The 12399-nt window shown below is 35.8% G+C and overlaps 1 protein-coding gene across 4 annotated transcripts in view; it reads left to right on the forward strand.

Annotated features, from left to right (window-relative positions):
- Diaph3 (diaphanous related formin 3) overlaps positions 1-12399 on the forward strand; it is a 530142-nt gene that overhangs the window by 200749 nt on the left and 316994 nt on the right. For all 4 annotated transcript variants that reach the window (XM_045145419.1, XM_004651009.2, XM_045145418.1 and 1 more), the window contains 5 exons: positions 1296-1406; positions 1694-1812; positions 2702-2818; positions 6580-6698; positions 8108-8172. In XM_045145419.1, the coding sequence (XP_045001354.1) occupies positions 1296-1406; positions 1694-1812; positions 2702-2818; positions 6580-6698; positions 8108-8172 (531 nt within the window). The remainder of the gene's footprint in view (positions 1-1295; positions 1407-1693; positions 1813-2701; positions 2819-6579; positions 6699-8107; positions 8173-12399) is intronic.

Consider the following 12399-nt stretch of genomic DNA (forward strand, 5'->3'; position numbering starts at 1 on the left):
TTTTTTAAAGGTATGTTTTCTTTCTCTCTTTTTAGTATATTTTTCCATTTTTACTTTAAACAGTCTTATGTTTTGACAGTAGAGGCATGCTGGTCAGATTTTAGTGCTTAGATATCAAATATAACAATTACTATATATTTCAACCAGCAGGAACTGAGACCCCTGTTGGTGACTTAATCCAAAAACAACATTTTAAATTCATATAAACCTTGCCTTAAGGGATGGAGAAAAGACAATTTAGGGAACAGCATGAGGTTAAACATATTGATCAGTAGTCCAGTAGTTTTGCTAGATTGGGGGTAGAATGTAGACACAGAAAAATACCCATCAACAACAGTAAAGATTACTGTGCTTCTTGAGAGAGAGAACGAATCACTTTTGCTTCTTTTGTATGAATTTTTGATGATGGCAGGTGTATTTCACTCAGGAATTTAAAAATCAAGAATTTGCAATTTGGAATGCTCAACTTAAACTGAAAATTTTCTGATTTTTTTTAAAGAGGCATTTAATTTATATAGTATAGGATTTGGTGAGCTAGAGAGTTGATTTTTTTGTTAGTAAACATCATGATCACTACTTTTGCATTTTTGCTAAAGTGTAAGAGAGATTTCTGGCAAAGTAATTCCTGGTCTTGATTCTTTAATCCTTACTATATAATTTTTATTTGTAATATCATCAACTATGATTCAGGACCCTGATGAACTAGAGGACTTTGGGAATTTGAATTTCATTGGAAGAATGGAAAATTACTATTCTATTTTAGCTGCAATTCTACACTAACTGATATTTAGTTTTTATTAAGGGTCTATTCAATTGCTATTGTATGTTTGTGGAATGGTATTAAACAGGATTTTGATTTGTGGTAAGTGGATCTTTTCTGGAGCGATACCAGTGGTGATGCTTCCCTAGATCTTCCCATCAGCCTCAAAATAAGTGAGATATAAAAATAATTCAGTGGCCGGGTGTGATGGTGCAGGCCTTTAATCCCAGCACTCAGGAGGCAGAGGTAGGAGGATCGCCATGAGTTCGAGGCTACCCTGAGACTACACAGTGAATTCCAGGTCAGCCTGGGCCAGAGTAAAACCCTACCTTGAAAAACCAAAGGAAAAAAAAAATCTCTGAAGCTGTATTCTTCTGTAATATGTTATTGATTAAAACACTTTCCTTACTAATAAGTTTAATAGGCTTTCCAATGAAAGAAAATATTTGATAATACTTATAACATGATCTTGATTTCTTGTCATTTTATTAATTCATTTTCAGCTATGGTTAAATCTGTCTGTGTAAACTTATAGGTAGCTTGTATGCAGCTCATAAATGCCCTTGTTACGTCTCCTGATGATCTGGACTTCAGGCTTCATATCAGAAATGAATTTATGCGTTGTGGATTGAAAGAGATATTGCCAGTAAGTGCCCTGCAGTCTCCTCATTAATATTTAAATTAGAAGAGTACTTGAGTGGGGGAAATTTAGATAAATTACCCTTGAGCATAATTTATCTGTGGGAAAAGCCTTGAGTACAAAAATCAATTTTTGAAATATAGATGATAAGATTTGAGTATTATTTAACACTTAAATGTTTAAATGCTATAAATCAGTTTAAATGCTTGGTTTATTGTTTATATGTCATTCATTAATTTTTTTCATAATTGAAAGCAAAATCCTTCACCATAATTTCTATTTAATGCCTGTAGAACTTAAAGCTTATTAAGAATGATGGTCTGGATATACAGCTGAAAGTCTTTGATGAACATAAGGAAGAGGATTTGATTGAGTTCTCCCATCGCCTGGAAGATATTAGAGCTGAGCTGGAATATCCTTTTGTTCTGAGGCCTAATCAGAAGACTTGCTACATCTGCTGGATTCAAAATAATCACCCATACCCTATAAAATGGAAAACTTTCTTCTATATAAACTATATGAAATTAAACCTATATGCATTAGAAAAGTGTTATTAGCTTGCAATTTTTTTATTACACATACATGCAAATGGAATGTTACAGTTAACAAAATGATTGTTTGAACTACTTTTTATATAGGTATAAAATATTGTCATCTCTCATTTTATAGCATTAGGTACCACATAGCCTCAATTTATGGGCTGGCCCTTCCCAATGCATGGGTTCATTTCCATGAAGGGTCCTGATAAGTTCTGTGGATCTGTGCTGTTTGAGACACCCACTAGATTTGTCTTCTCAGTGTTACTCCCCATGATTTATGATGCCTACACTAGCTGTTTTGCCCAGGATACCCTTAGATCTGTGCTATTCCTACCAGCTGCCTTCTCCCTCGGCTCCTACCTCATTTTCATGTTGGTTGTAGTTGATTTTAAGGGGTATCGAGCTGGGTGTGGTGGCGCACGCCTTTAATCCCAGCACTTGGGAGGCAGAGGTAGGAGGATTGCAGTTCGAGGCCACCCTGAGACTCCATAGTGAATTCCATCCAGGTCAGCCTGGGCTAGAGTGAGACCCTATCTTGACAAACAAACAAACAAACAAAAAAGAAAAAAAGAAAAGAAAAGAAAAAGAAGGGGTGTGAAGAAATAGTGACATCAAGTTACTATCCAGAATTTTACCCGTGATTCCTAGACAGCTGTATTTGGGTCAGATATGCAGCACATTTCAAAAGCAGATTTTGTGTCCTATTATTATAACTATCAGGTTTTGGGTGTCATTAGTCCATTTGATCCTTAACCACCTTACTGAAGCATCTGATGTCTACAATATGGTATGGGGCACAGTTAAGGAAACTCGAGCAGAGGGATATTTTATTTCTATCCTTCAGCATCTTTTGTTGATTCGAAATGATTATTTTATAAGGTAAGAAGTTGTATGTTAATATTTTCCTTCACTAAGAAAACCTATTGTGAATTTTTTGATATTTCAGCTAGAAAAGGAAATAGGTTTCCTTTTTTATAATATTGATTTATAAAATCTGTTGTTTACTCTGGATATTTATGTAGGCAAAGTTAAAATGTTGCTATTGTTGCTTTTTAAGCTCTAGTAGATTCCTTGCTATATCCTTTCCTCAGAGTAAAAATGAGAACTGTCAAAAATTACATTTAATCATATGATGGATAATATTTTATGGGTACTTCTTAAACATCAGAAATGTTATTGTTATTTTCTATGAGCTGTAGGCAGGGTAAGCTAAAGATTGCTTTTATTAGTGTTTAAATATCTATAGAATACCTTAATAATATAGGTGTGTTTAATGTTTCTAATGTACAAAAAATCTATACAAATTGATTTTCACGTTTAATTATATCCTGGCTATCTCATGAACTTTTTGTCTTGTGTCTATTTTATGTATGCCATAAAGGGTCTGGAACTCACCCTATGAAAATTAGCGTAGGTAAACTTGCAGTCAAATTCTTGGTTGTGTGCTCAGTAAAGTTCTCTATATTTTTTTCAACTTTTATTACTGTTTTGTAAGAGCATTAAGATCTATTCAAAAGATAGCCAGTTGTGGTGTACACCTTTAATCCCAGTACTGCCTCCCTAGTGCAGAGGTAGGAGGATCACCATGAGTTTGAGACCACCATGACACTACATAGTGAATTCCAGGTCAGCCTGGGCTAGAGTGAGACTCTACCTCAAAAAACAAACAAAACAAAACAAACAACAACAAAAATGATCTATTCAAAAGATATGTACAAGTACTGCTAAATCTAAAACAGCTGTGTTACAAGCTTAGCCTATTTCTGTATTGAGTTGGTCTCTTTCTGATGTTTCATGTATGCCATAAAGGGTCTGGATCTCACTCTGTGAAAATTAGTATAGGTAAAGCTCGCAGTCAAATTCCTGGTTGTGTGCTCAGTAATAAGTTGCCTGTGCAGACCCCTTCCAGCTCATTGCTTCTTTGCTTTATTTAAAAATAATGGACTGGGTATCGTGGCTCACTACTTTAATCCTAGCACATAGAAGGCTGAAGTAGAATGGGCATGAGTTCAAGAGCACTCTGGGTACACAGTGATTTTTCCATCAGCTTGGGCTACAATGAGACTGTTGCAGGTTTTCAGAATGGTGGAGTTTCTCAAGCCAGTGGCTCTCCAGATGTCTTGTGACTCCAGAAGACTTAACAAATTTAGAGTAAACAAAGGTTCATTCCACAAGGTCTTTTGAAACAGTACCTTACTATGCATACCAGGCTGGTCTTGAACATGTACCCCTCTTGCTTTAGACTCCTCAGTGCTGGGAATACAGGTGTATACCATCTTGTTTACCTTAATGCTGTTTTAAGTGCCTTTTGATATGGATTATTACAACTACATCTTAAGTAGCACCTTGACTTTATCTTGGGAGTTTGCAAAAGTTCTCATTTAAAAATAGTGAAGAAAAATATTATTAGAGTCCTGAATTTTCACTTTGGGGATGATATGAAATCTTAATGAAATCTGACTCCATTAAATCAAACTCACCAGAAGCAGCTTTGAATCTGGGAAAAGAGAAGAAATGAAGTGCAGTAAGACAGTTGGAAAGAGGAAAAGACCAAGTTCAGCAGGGTACCAAGTCCTAAATGCCTTGCCAGTGCAAAGCAGTGTGGGCCTTAATTGTATAGGGGTATTGGCTAAAAATATTGAAGAGGAAATACTCTTTCAAGGTAATACAATTTCAAAACATATTCCAATGCACATGGCATTTCATCATTGATTTATTATGCAATTCATATATTCCTCTGACAAACTGACTTAAGTCATTAATATTAGTCATGGAAGCTGTTTTCTAAATAGGCTTTTTGGGAATCCAGAAGTATGTTATTCTGGGCTATTTGACTGCTTAAAGATTTTTGCATGAAATTTAAGCTGTATTTATAAATGAAGTGATATCCATGTCTTATGAATTTGAGGAGAAAACTACTAACATGATTTAAAAAATATTTATTTGTTCATAAGCAGAAAGAAAAGAGAGACAGAGAGACTGGGCACATTAGGGCCTCCAGTCTCTGCAAACGAACTCCAGATGCATGTACCACCCTCTACCTCTGGCTCTACGTGGTACTGGGTAATTGAACCCTTGTCGTTGCAGACAAAAACTTTAACCACAGCACCTATATCTATATCCCTGACATTTTAAAACATGACATAATGGTTTTTATTGGTAATATGATTAAAACTTTAGGATAACATTACTGAACAGTAACGGTAATCAACACATCATCTAAAGTATGTTATAAATGTATATAAAACATGTACCTGAGCATAAATGAAATTATGGATAAAATTTTAGAAGTTTAAAAATGATGTCACTAGAAGAAACTGACAAAATTGAGGCAAAGTAAGATGATAGAAGCTTCTTTTTTTGTCTAATCTAGGAACTCCTTTGATAGATTTACTTTATGAGACTTAACACTCATCCTTTCCTGATGTTGAGCTGTAGCAAATACTAACACCACAGATAGTTCACTAGCAGTAAGGTGACTAGGTAGAAGACAGAAGGTCATAGTTCATATGGAAAGAAGGGTGAAGTGGCCAGAAGGGCCATCACATTTGTAATGTGGAGGGTGGGTTTCAGAGAGCAAAGCTGTTGTTGATGAAGGAAATAAATTCCAATGGTGACTGCAGATTTGGAATCTTGTACCTCTTCAGAAACTATTCCATCATTTGAGTCGCCTTTGCAAAATCTCTTTTGTATTTGTTGGCTTCCATTAAGGGGATTTTCTGAGATGATAACAAATGTAATATTTTACATTTTATATTGAATATTTTAGTCAAACTTTAATACTTAGACATTTTTGTAATTAAAGTTTTCTAGTTTTTTGAATGTAATATATTAATTTGATTTTTTTATGTTTTACAGTATCAGCTTTATAATTTATTTCACAAACATTCTGAAATGTAACAAACGTAACATATTTTGTAGAATCTCCTAATCGGATTTTTCAGAACAGAATTTTTGATGTTTTTGCTTTCATTAATAAAGCAATTACGGGTAGCTATTTTGGTGTGGAGTTGCAGTTCTTTTCTAGTTGCTGAAATGAAAGACCTGACCACAGGCAGCTGATGGGAGGAAAGGGTTTGTTTTAGGCTTATTGCTTTGAGGCGAAGCTTTGTCATGGCTGTGAAAGCATGGCATGAGCAGCATCTTGTTAGATCCCTGGATGGAAGTAGTCAGAGTACCTGCCTTGGAGCTGGGCTAATAAACCTCAAGGTCTGACCAGTGAGACACTTCCTTCAGCAGGGTTCTACCTCCCAAATTGCCACCAGTTGTGGATTGCCTGTGAGGCTTCACAAACACTGAGGGCTATGGGGGCCAGTTTACATTTAAACCATGAAAGTCTTTTGACCTCTGAGGACGACTTGTAAGCATTTACTGCTTTATCATAACTTTTTAAAAGTGAAAATATATTATGTAAATGTATTACCTTTATAAAAAATACTCAACTTGAAATCATAGAGAAGTTTGTAAAGGTTTATAAAAAGTGTGAAAATGTTTTTTCTTTCCCAGATTGTATATGTCACCTGATGAAACCACGTTAATAAATTGTTGAACTCAAGCTTACCAAAAAAAAAATATATTTGATGTGGAATTACATTAGTTAATTGGATGTTTTTTTTTTTTTCCCTCCCCTTTGGCTTTAGACAACAGTACTTCAAATTAATTGATGAGTGTGTATCACAGATTGTATTGCATAGAGATGGGATGGATCCTGACTTTACATATAGAAAACGACTAGATTTAGATTTAAGTCAATTTGTAGGTAAGTATTGCTGTTACTTAAGTAGAGATGTTTTGTCTGTAACCCCATGAGTTATCTCTAGGCTACTCTTTTTCCAAATTTGGTTGTAGATCTCTTATGGACCTTTGATCTTCCTTCAGGATCCCTAGTCTCTAAGAATAGAATTTGGATTGGTGTGATGGCTCAGCTGTTTAAGGTGCTTGCTCTTAAAGCCTGCTAATCTGGGTTTGATTTCCTAGTACCCACATAAAGCCAGATACACGCAGTAGCACATGTGTCTAGAGTTCATTTATAGCAGTAAGAGATCCTGGTATGTTCATTTATGCTCTCTTTTACTATCTCAAATAAAAGAAATTGAAAAAGTAATCATTTAGTTCCATTTTTTGTGTGTGCACAAACATGTATGGGATCATGTGAGGCCAGAAATTGACATTGGATATTTTCTGCAGTCCGTCTTCATCATATTTATTGAAACAAAGTCTTTTCACTTGAACCCTGGGCTTACTGGTTTGGGTAGTTTAGCTAGCCACCTTGCTCTGGGACCCCTTTTTTCTTCATCCTAAATGTAAGGACTACTGGAGGACTTCCACATCCACCTGGCATTTACTTAGATGTTGTGCAATCACACTCTGGTACTTTACCCACAGAGCTAATTCCCTGTTTCCTCTGTATGTATCTTTTCTTGTACGTAGTAGTGGATGTCTACTTATTTAATCTGTAATAGAATTTTTAGGTAAAAGAAAGCATATTTAAAATTTAATTGTTACCTGGATTTCATCACTGTAGCTCTCCAGTCATACTTCACTCATTCTATAAGATAGTTGGCTTCTGTATGTCAAATTCTGTACTAAACCCAAAGGATCACTTAATATTTGCATCACATTAAATTTTCATATGATCGTATCAGTAGGGAAAATAAGCATTTGAGCAGTTTCTTTTTTTCTTAATGATTGTTACTGCTAGTTATTTTTCCTGGATTATATAGAACATCCTCATCTCTTACTCAAAATCTGGATTGATGGTAGACAATGTCAGTGTTATATATGAATTGAACTGTAAGTGAATTGAACTGTCCATGTTGTATGTTGAATTGAACTGTCAGTTTTGTATGTGAATTGAACTGTCAGTGTTATATGTTGAACCAGACTTTCAGTGTTGTATGTGAATTGACCTGTCAGTAGTGTATGTGAATTGACTGTCTCCTCTTTCCTAATGGAGATGAAAATAGAATGTGCTTAGTCTCCTTTCTGTTTTTGCTTTGTTTGGTGTCATACTTTAATAGCCTTTTCTATTATTAGAGTGTTTCTCCTATGTTTTAAAACCATCAATAGTAGTTAAAATCTTTTCTATGATTTTTCTGTAATATATTTAAAATCATAATAAATTTAAATAATACTTCAATTTATTGATTTTTTTTGTTACAATTCTAGATGTTTGCATAGATCAAGCAAAACTAGAAGAGTTTGAAGAAAAAGTATCAGAACTTTGCAAGAAAGTAAGTAACTTAGACCTATATGCAGGACTATGTAAGGAGCCTGTGTATTCATGATTCTTCCTTAGGCCCTTTGCTGGTGGTTATTCCTACTGTGATTGTGACCCTCATTGGGAATGTCATTCTTCAAGGAGTGTTTCCTAGACTGTTGGAAAGGCTCAGCTCCTCACTTCCAGCTTTTACTCTTCCTGTCCCATTTATTTTTCTTTCACTGCACTTATTATCATGTGACATTGTCATGAATTAATATATGTATTTATGAATATACTATTTTTCTCCTCTATAATGAACTTGAGATTTTTTTTATTTGCTTTACTCACTACTGCTATATCATAAAGAATTTCTTCCTTTTCATAAAAACTAAAGAAAAATTACCTCTTTTTTGGGGGGGGGTGTGTTTCACCGTGTAGCCTCAAATTCATGGTAATCCTCCTACATAGCCTCCTGAGTGCTGGGATTTAAAAGTGTGCACTACCATGCTCAGTTTTTTATGAATGAGTATCTGGATAAAACTGTATAGAACTAGTTTTTTTTTAATTTTATTTATTTATTTATTTATTAGAGATGAAAAGAGAGAGAGAGAGGGAGAGAAGGAATGAAAATGGGCATGCTAAGGCCTCTAGCAACTGCAAATGAATTTCAGACACATGCAGCACCTTGTGCCTCTGGTTTATGTGGTACCTGGAAAGTTGAACATGGGGCCTTAGGCTTGATAGGCAAATGCCTTAACTGCTAAGTCATCTGTGCAGGCCAGAACTAGTTTTGAAAAATTAGATTAATTCATAAGACATCAGTTTAGATCATGACAGGCTGACTTCTCTTTTTTAATTGGTATGTATTCATTATATATGGTACTGGGGTACTTAACATTTTTATACAGTCATATAATATACTTTGAACATGTACTCTCATACACCTAACTCCCCATTTTTTCACCCTTTCCCCACAATAGACAGTTGGGTTTCTACTTTGATTTACCTTACCTTTTCTGTTGCTTAATGTTCAAATCTATTTGAGAGTACTAATTTCATTTGTAGTAGTATTCCTTCCTTTTCTTCAAAAGAGTATTTTGGCTCCTTCTTTCCAGCTTAGCATGTACCTTTTAGATTTTTACTTGATTGAGTTCTACATCTGCAGTAGTCACTCTTTCTTGAAGTCTTGAAGCTGTTTCCTCACATTGCTCAGGAAACTATTGGAGTAACTGCTATAGCAACCAACCAACAATGACTACTTACCAAGTAAAACTTTATTATGAGTTAGGGTACCATACCAAGAAGTGTGCATTGTTGACATAGTGTGGTGGTTTGATTCAGGTGTCCCCATAAACGTAGATGTTCTGCATTCTAGGTCCTCAGCTGGTGGCAATTTGGAAATTGATGCCTCCTGGAGGCAGTGTATTACTGGGCGTGGGCATATGGGTGTTATAGCCAGCTTCCTCTTGCCACTGTTTGGCACACTCTTCTGTTGGCTGTTGTCCATCTAATATTGGCCAGGAGGTGATATCCACCCTTTGCTCCTGCCATCATTTCCCCCTGTTTCATAGAGCTTCCCCTCTAGTCTGTAAGCCAAAATAACCCTCTCCCCCCCATAAGCTACTCTTGGTTGGGTGTGTTCTGCCAGCAATGTGAACCTGACTGCAACAGTAAAGTTGGTAATGAGAAGTGGGATCATTGCTGTTAGAAACCTGACTGTGGATTTTGGTCTTTGGAGCTTATTTTTGAGAGGAATGTGGGAGGATTTTGATATCTTGGCCTAAGAGACGCCTTGAGTGCTATGAGTACAGCTTGATGGACTATTCTGGTCAGAGGTGAACGACCTGAATGCAGTAAGAACTATGGACTATGAAGTTTGGCTTATGGGGGTAAGCAAGAGTTTTGCCTGGACTGTGCTAGAAGCCATTTGTATGAGAGGCTTACTGTTTATGCCTGTGTCCTAAACTTGTGTAGGGTTTCATTGTGTAGAAATGGACTGATGTGAGCAGAGGGATATGGCACAGAAATGAATTCTGGGGCTGATACTTCTGATAATTTAGTGGCAATTGTATGAGAGATTATAGCCTTTGAGATTAGGCCAGCTGATCTGCACTGGGACATAAGGAAGAATATAGGCTCTTTGGAAGGGCCCTGGATGCTAAAGAAGTGTCCTGTTCTTCAAAATCTGCTTTATTTCCCCTCTGGATTAACAAATTGGTAGCACACCTGGTATTATGGAGTATAGCATAGCTGACAAGTGGAATTGGAACTCAGAGATAGGTCACTGGTTAGAGTTGTTGTTCTTAAAGCTACAGAGTTTGATGTTTGACCTGTTTAAATCTTGTATTGGTTGAATATTTCTTTGCTCTGCCCAATTCCATCTTTTGCAGTGTGAGTGTTTATTCTGTGTCGTGTGTGTGTGTGTGTGTGTGTGTGTGTGTGTGTGAATAAAACATATGTATGTGTTATGACTTAATTAAAAGACCTTGGATTTTGGGGATATTTGAACATCATTGAGATTGATACAACACTATGAGGACTTTTAAAGTTGGACTGAATGCATTGTATTTTATATCACATGTGGTTATCAGCTTATGAGGGCCAGGGGCAGAATATGGTGGTTTGATCCAGATGACCCCATAAATTTATGTGTTCTGAATTCTAGGTCCTTACCTAGTGGCAGTTTGGGAGTTGAAGTGTCTTGGAGGCAATGTATTGTTGAGGATAGGCATATGGGCATTATAGCCAGTTTCTCATTGCCAGTGTTTGGCACACTCTCCTGTTGCTGTTATCCATCTTATATTGGCTAGGAGGTGATGTCCACCCTCTGCTCTTGCCATCATTTTCCCTGCCCTCATGGTGCCAAAGTAAACCTTTTTTCCCATAAGCTGCTCTTGGTTGGGTGTTTTCTGTCAGCAATGTGAACTGGACTGCAATACATAGCCATTCCTAAATGGACAGTCTACTTTTCGGTATTTGTATTTTTGTAGTCACATACAACTTATAAATACTCTTCCTTATATTAAGAGAAACATTTGAAAGCATTATAAATTTTCTGTTTAGAAGGTTTAAAGAAGTTCTGAAATCCTTGCAATACTCTTGGAGAGTTTACAGCCCAGACTGCTGGCTGCTTGCTACAGTGACAGCTATTAGTATAATATTGTCATTGCCCTGAAGACTAAGTTTAATAGGAAAAATTGATACACCATTTATATTGTGAAAAATGTTCATTCATCAACTGATAGATGATTATATGGTGACCCTTCCTCTAGCCAACTTGTTATTCTGAGCTTAGTAAGCACATTCCCTTTCATGGGCAAGTTGTAGTAAGCTTGCAAGGACCAGACTTGGATATATCCTCAGTGATAGAGGTTACACTTGTTATTCTTTGTTGGTATATGGTGTATATGAGTAGAGGTAAATATACCTTTCCAATAGATTTCATTTAAATTGTAAGCTTTAAATGTAAAGAGAAGAAAGACCTTGTTCAAGGTTAGTTGCCTCTTTTAAACAGAAATTTTATGTCTCAAGTATATTCAGAAAATACCACTTGCTCCATAAAAGATTTCTATTGCCATACCATCTTGTATATATCAGCAGAAATTTTGTTCTGACGGCTCTGTAAGGACACATGTAAATACTTTGCTCTAGGCAGGAAGCTATCAGAGTTGCTAGCTGCATTCTTTATTTAGGTGCATGAATTTGAAAAATGAAGACCAGCAATGTCAGAAAGTATATAGAGTGCATTGAATTATCAACCTTCTTCCACAGTGGCACTAATACATTTACCCTAGGGAATGAAATTAAGCAGAGCCTCGCCTTAACTCTGTTTTTTGACATTTTTGAGTGTAATTTTGTAAGTGTAATATTGCTCCAGCAACCCTTTTTGGAAAAGAGTGCTATCATATCAGTTTTTATAAGGTATGCTTTTAATAGAGACTCATTTTATCCCCAAGGCTACCGTGATTTGACTGTAGATATTGCAAAAAATGTTAAAGTGAAGTTTATACTTTATCTGATCCTTTCATAGGAGAGAAGGGGAAAATTTACCTTCTTGGTATAATTGCTTTTAGTATGATAGGTTAATCTTAATGCATTTTAAAACTGCACTAATTATGACCTACTTGTTTTGAATGTTTTTTAAAGTTCCCTAACCCTTCCTCCCATCTGAATTTTGATCTGTATATAGGACATAGAAAATATCCATATTGTTCAAATCTTCTTAATTTTTATTCTTATAAGTGGTGTTACTAATTTT

The sequence above is a fragment of the Jaculus jaculus genome, chromosome 3, assembly GCF_020740685.1.
Source record: "Jaculus jaculus isolate mJacJac1 chromosome 3, mJacJac1.mat.Y.cur, whole genome shotgun sequence".
Classification (NCBI taxonomy): domain Eukaryota; kingdom Metazoa; phylum Chordata; class Mammalia; order Rodentia; family Dipodidae; genus Jaculus; species Jaculus jaculus.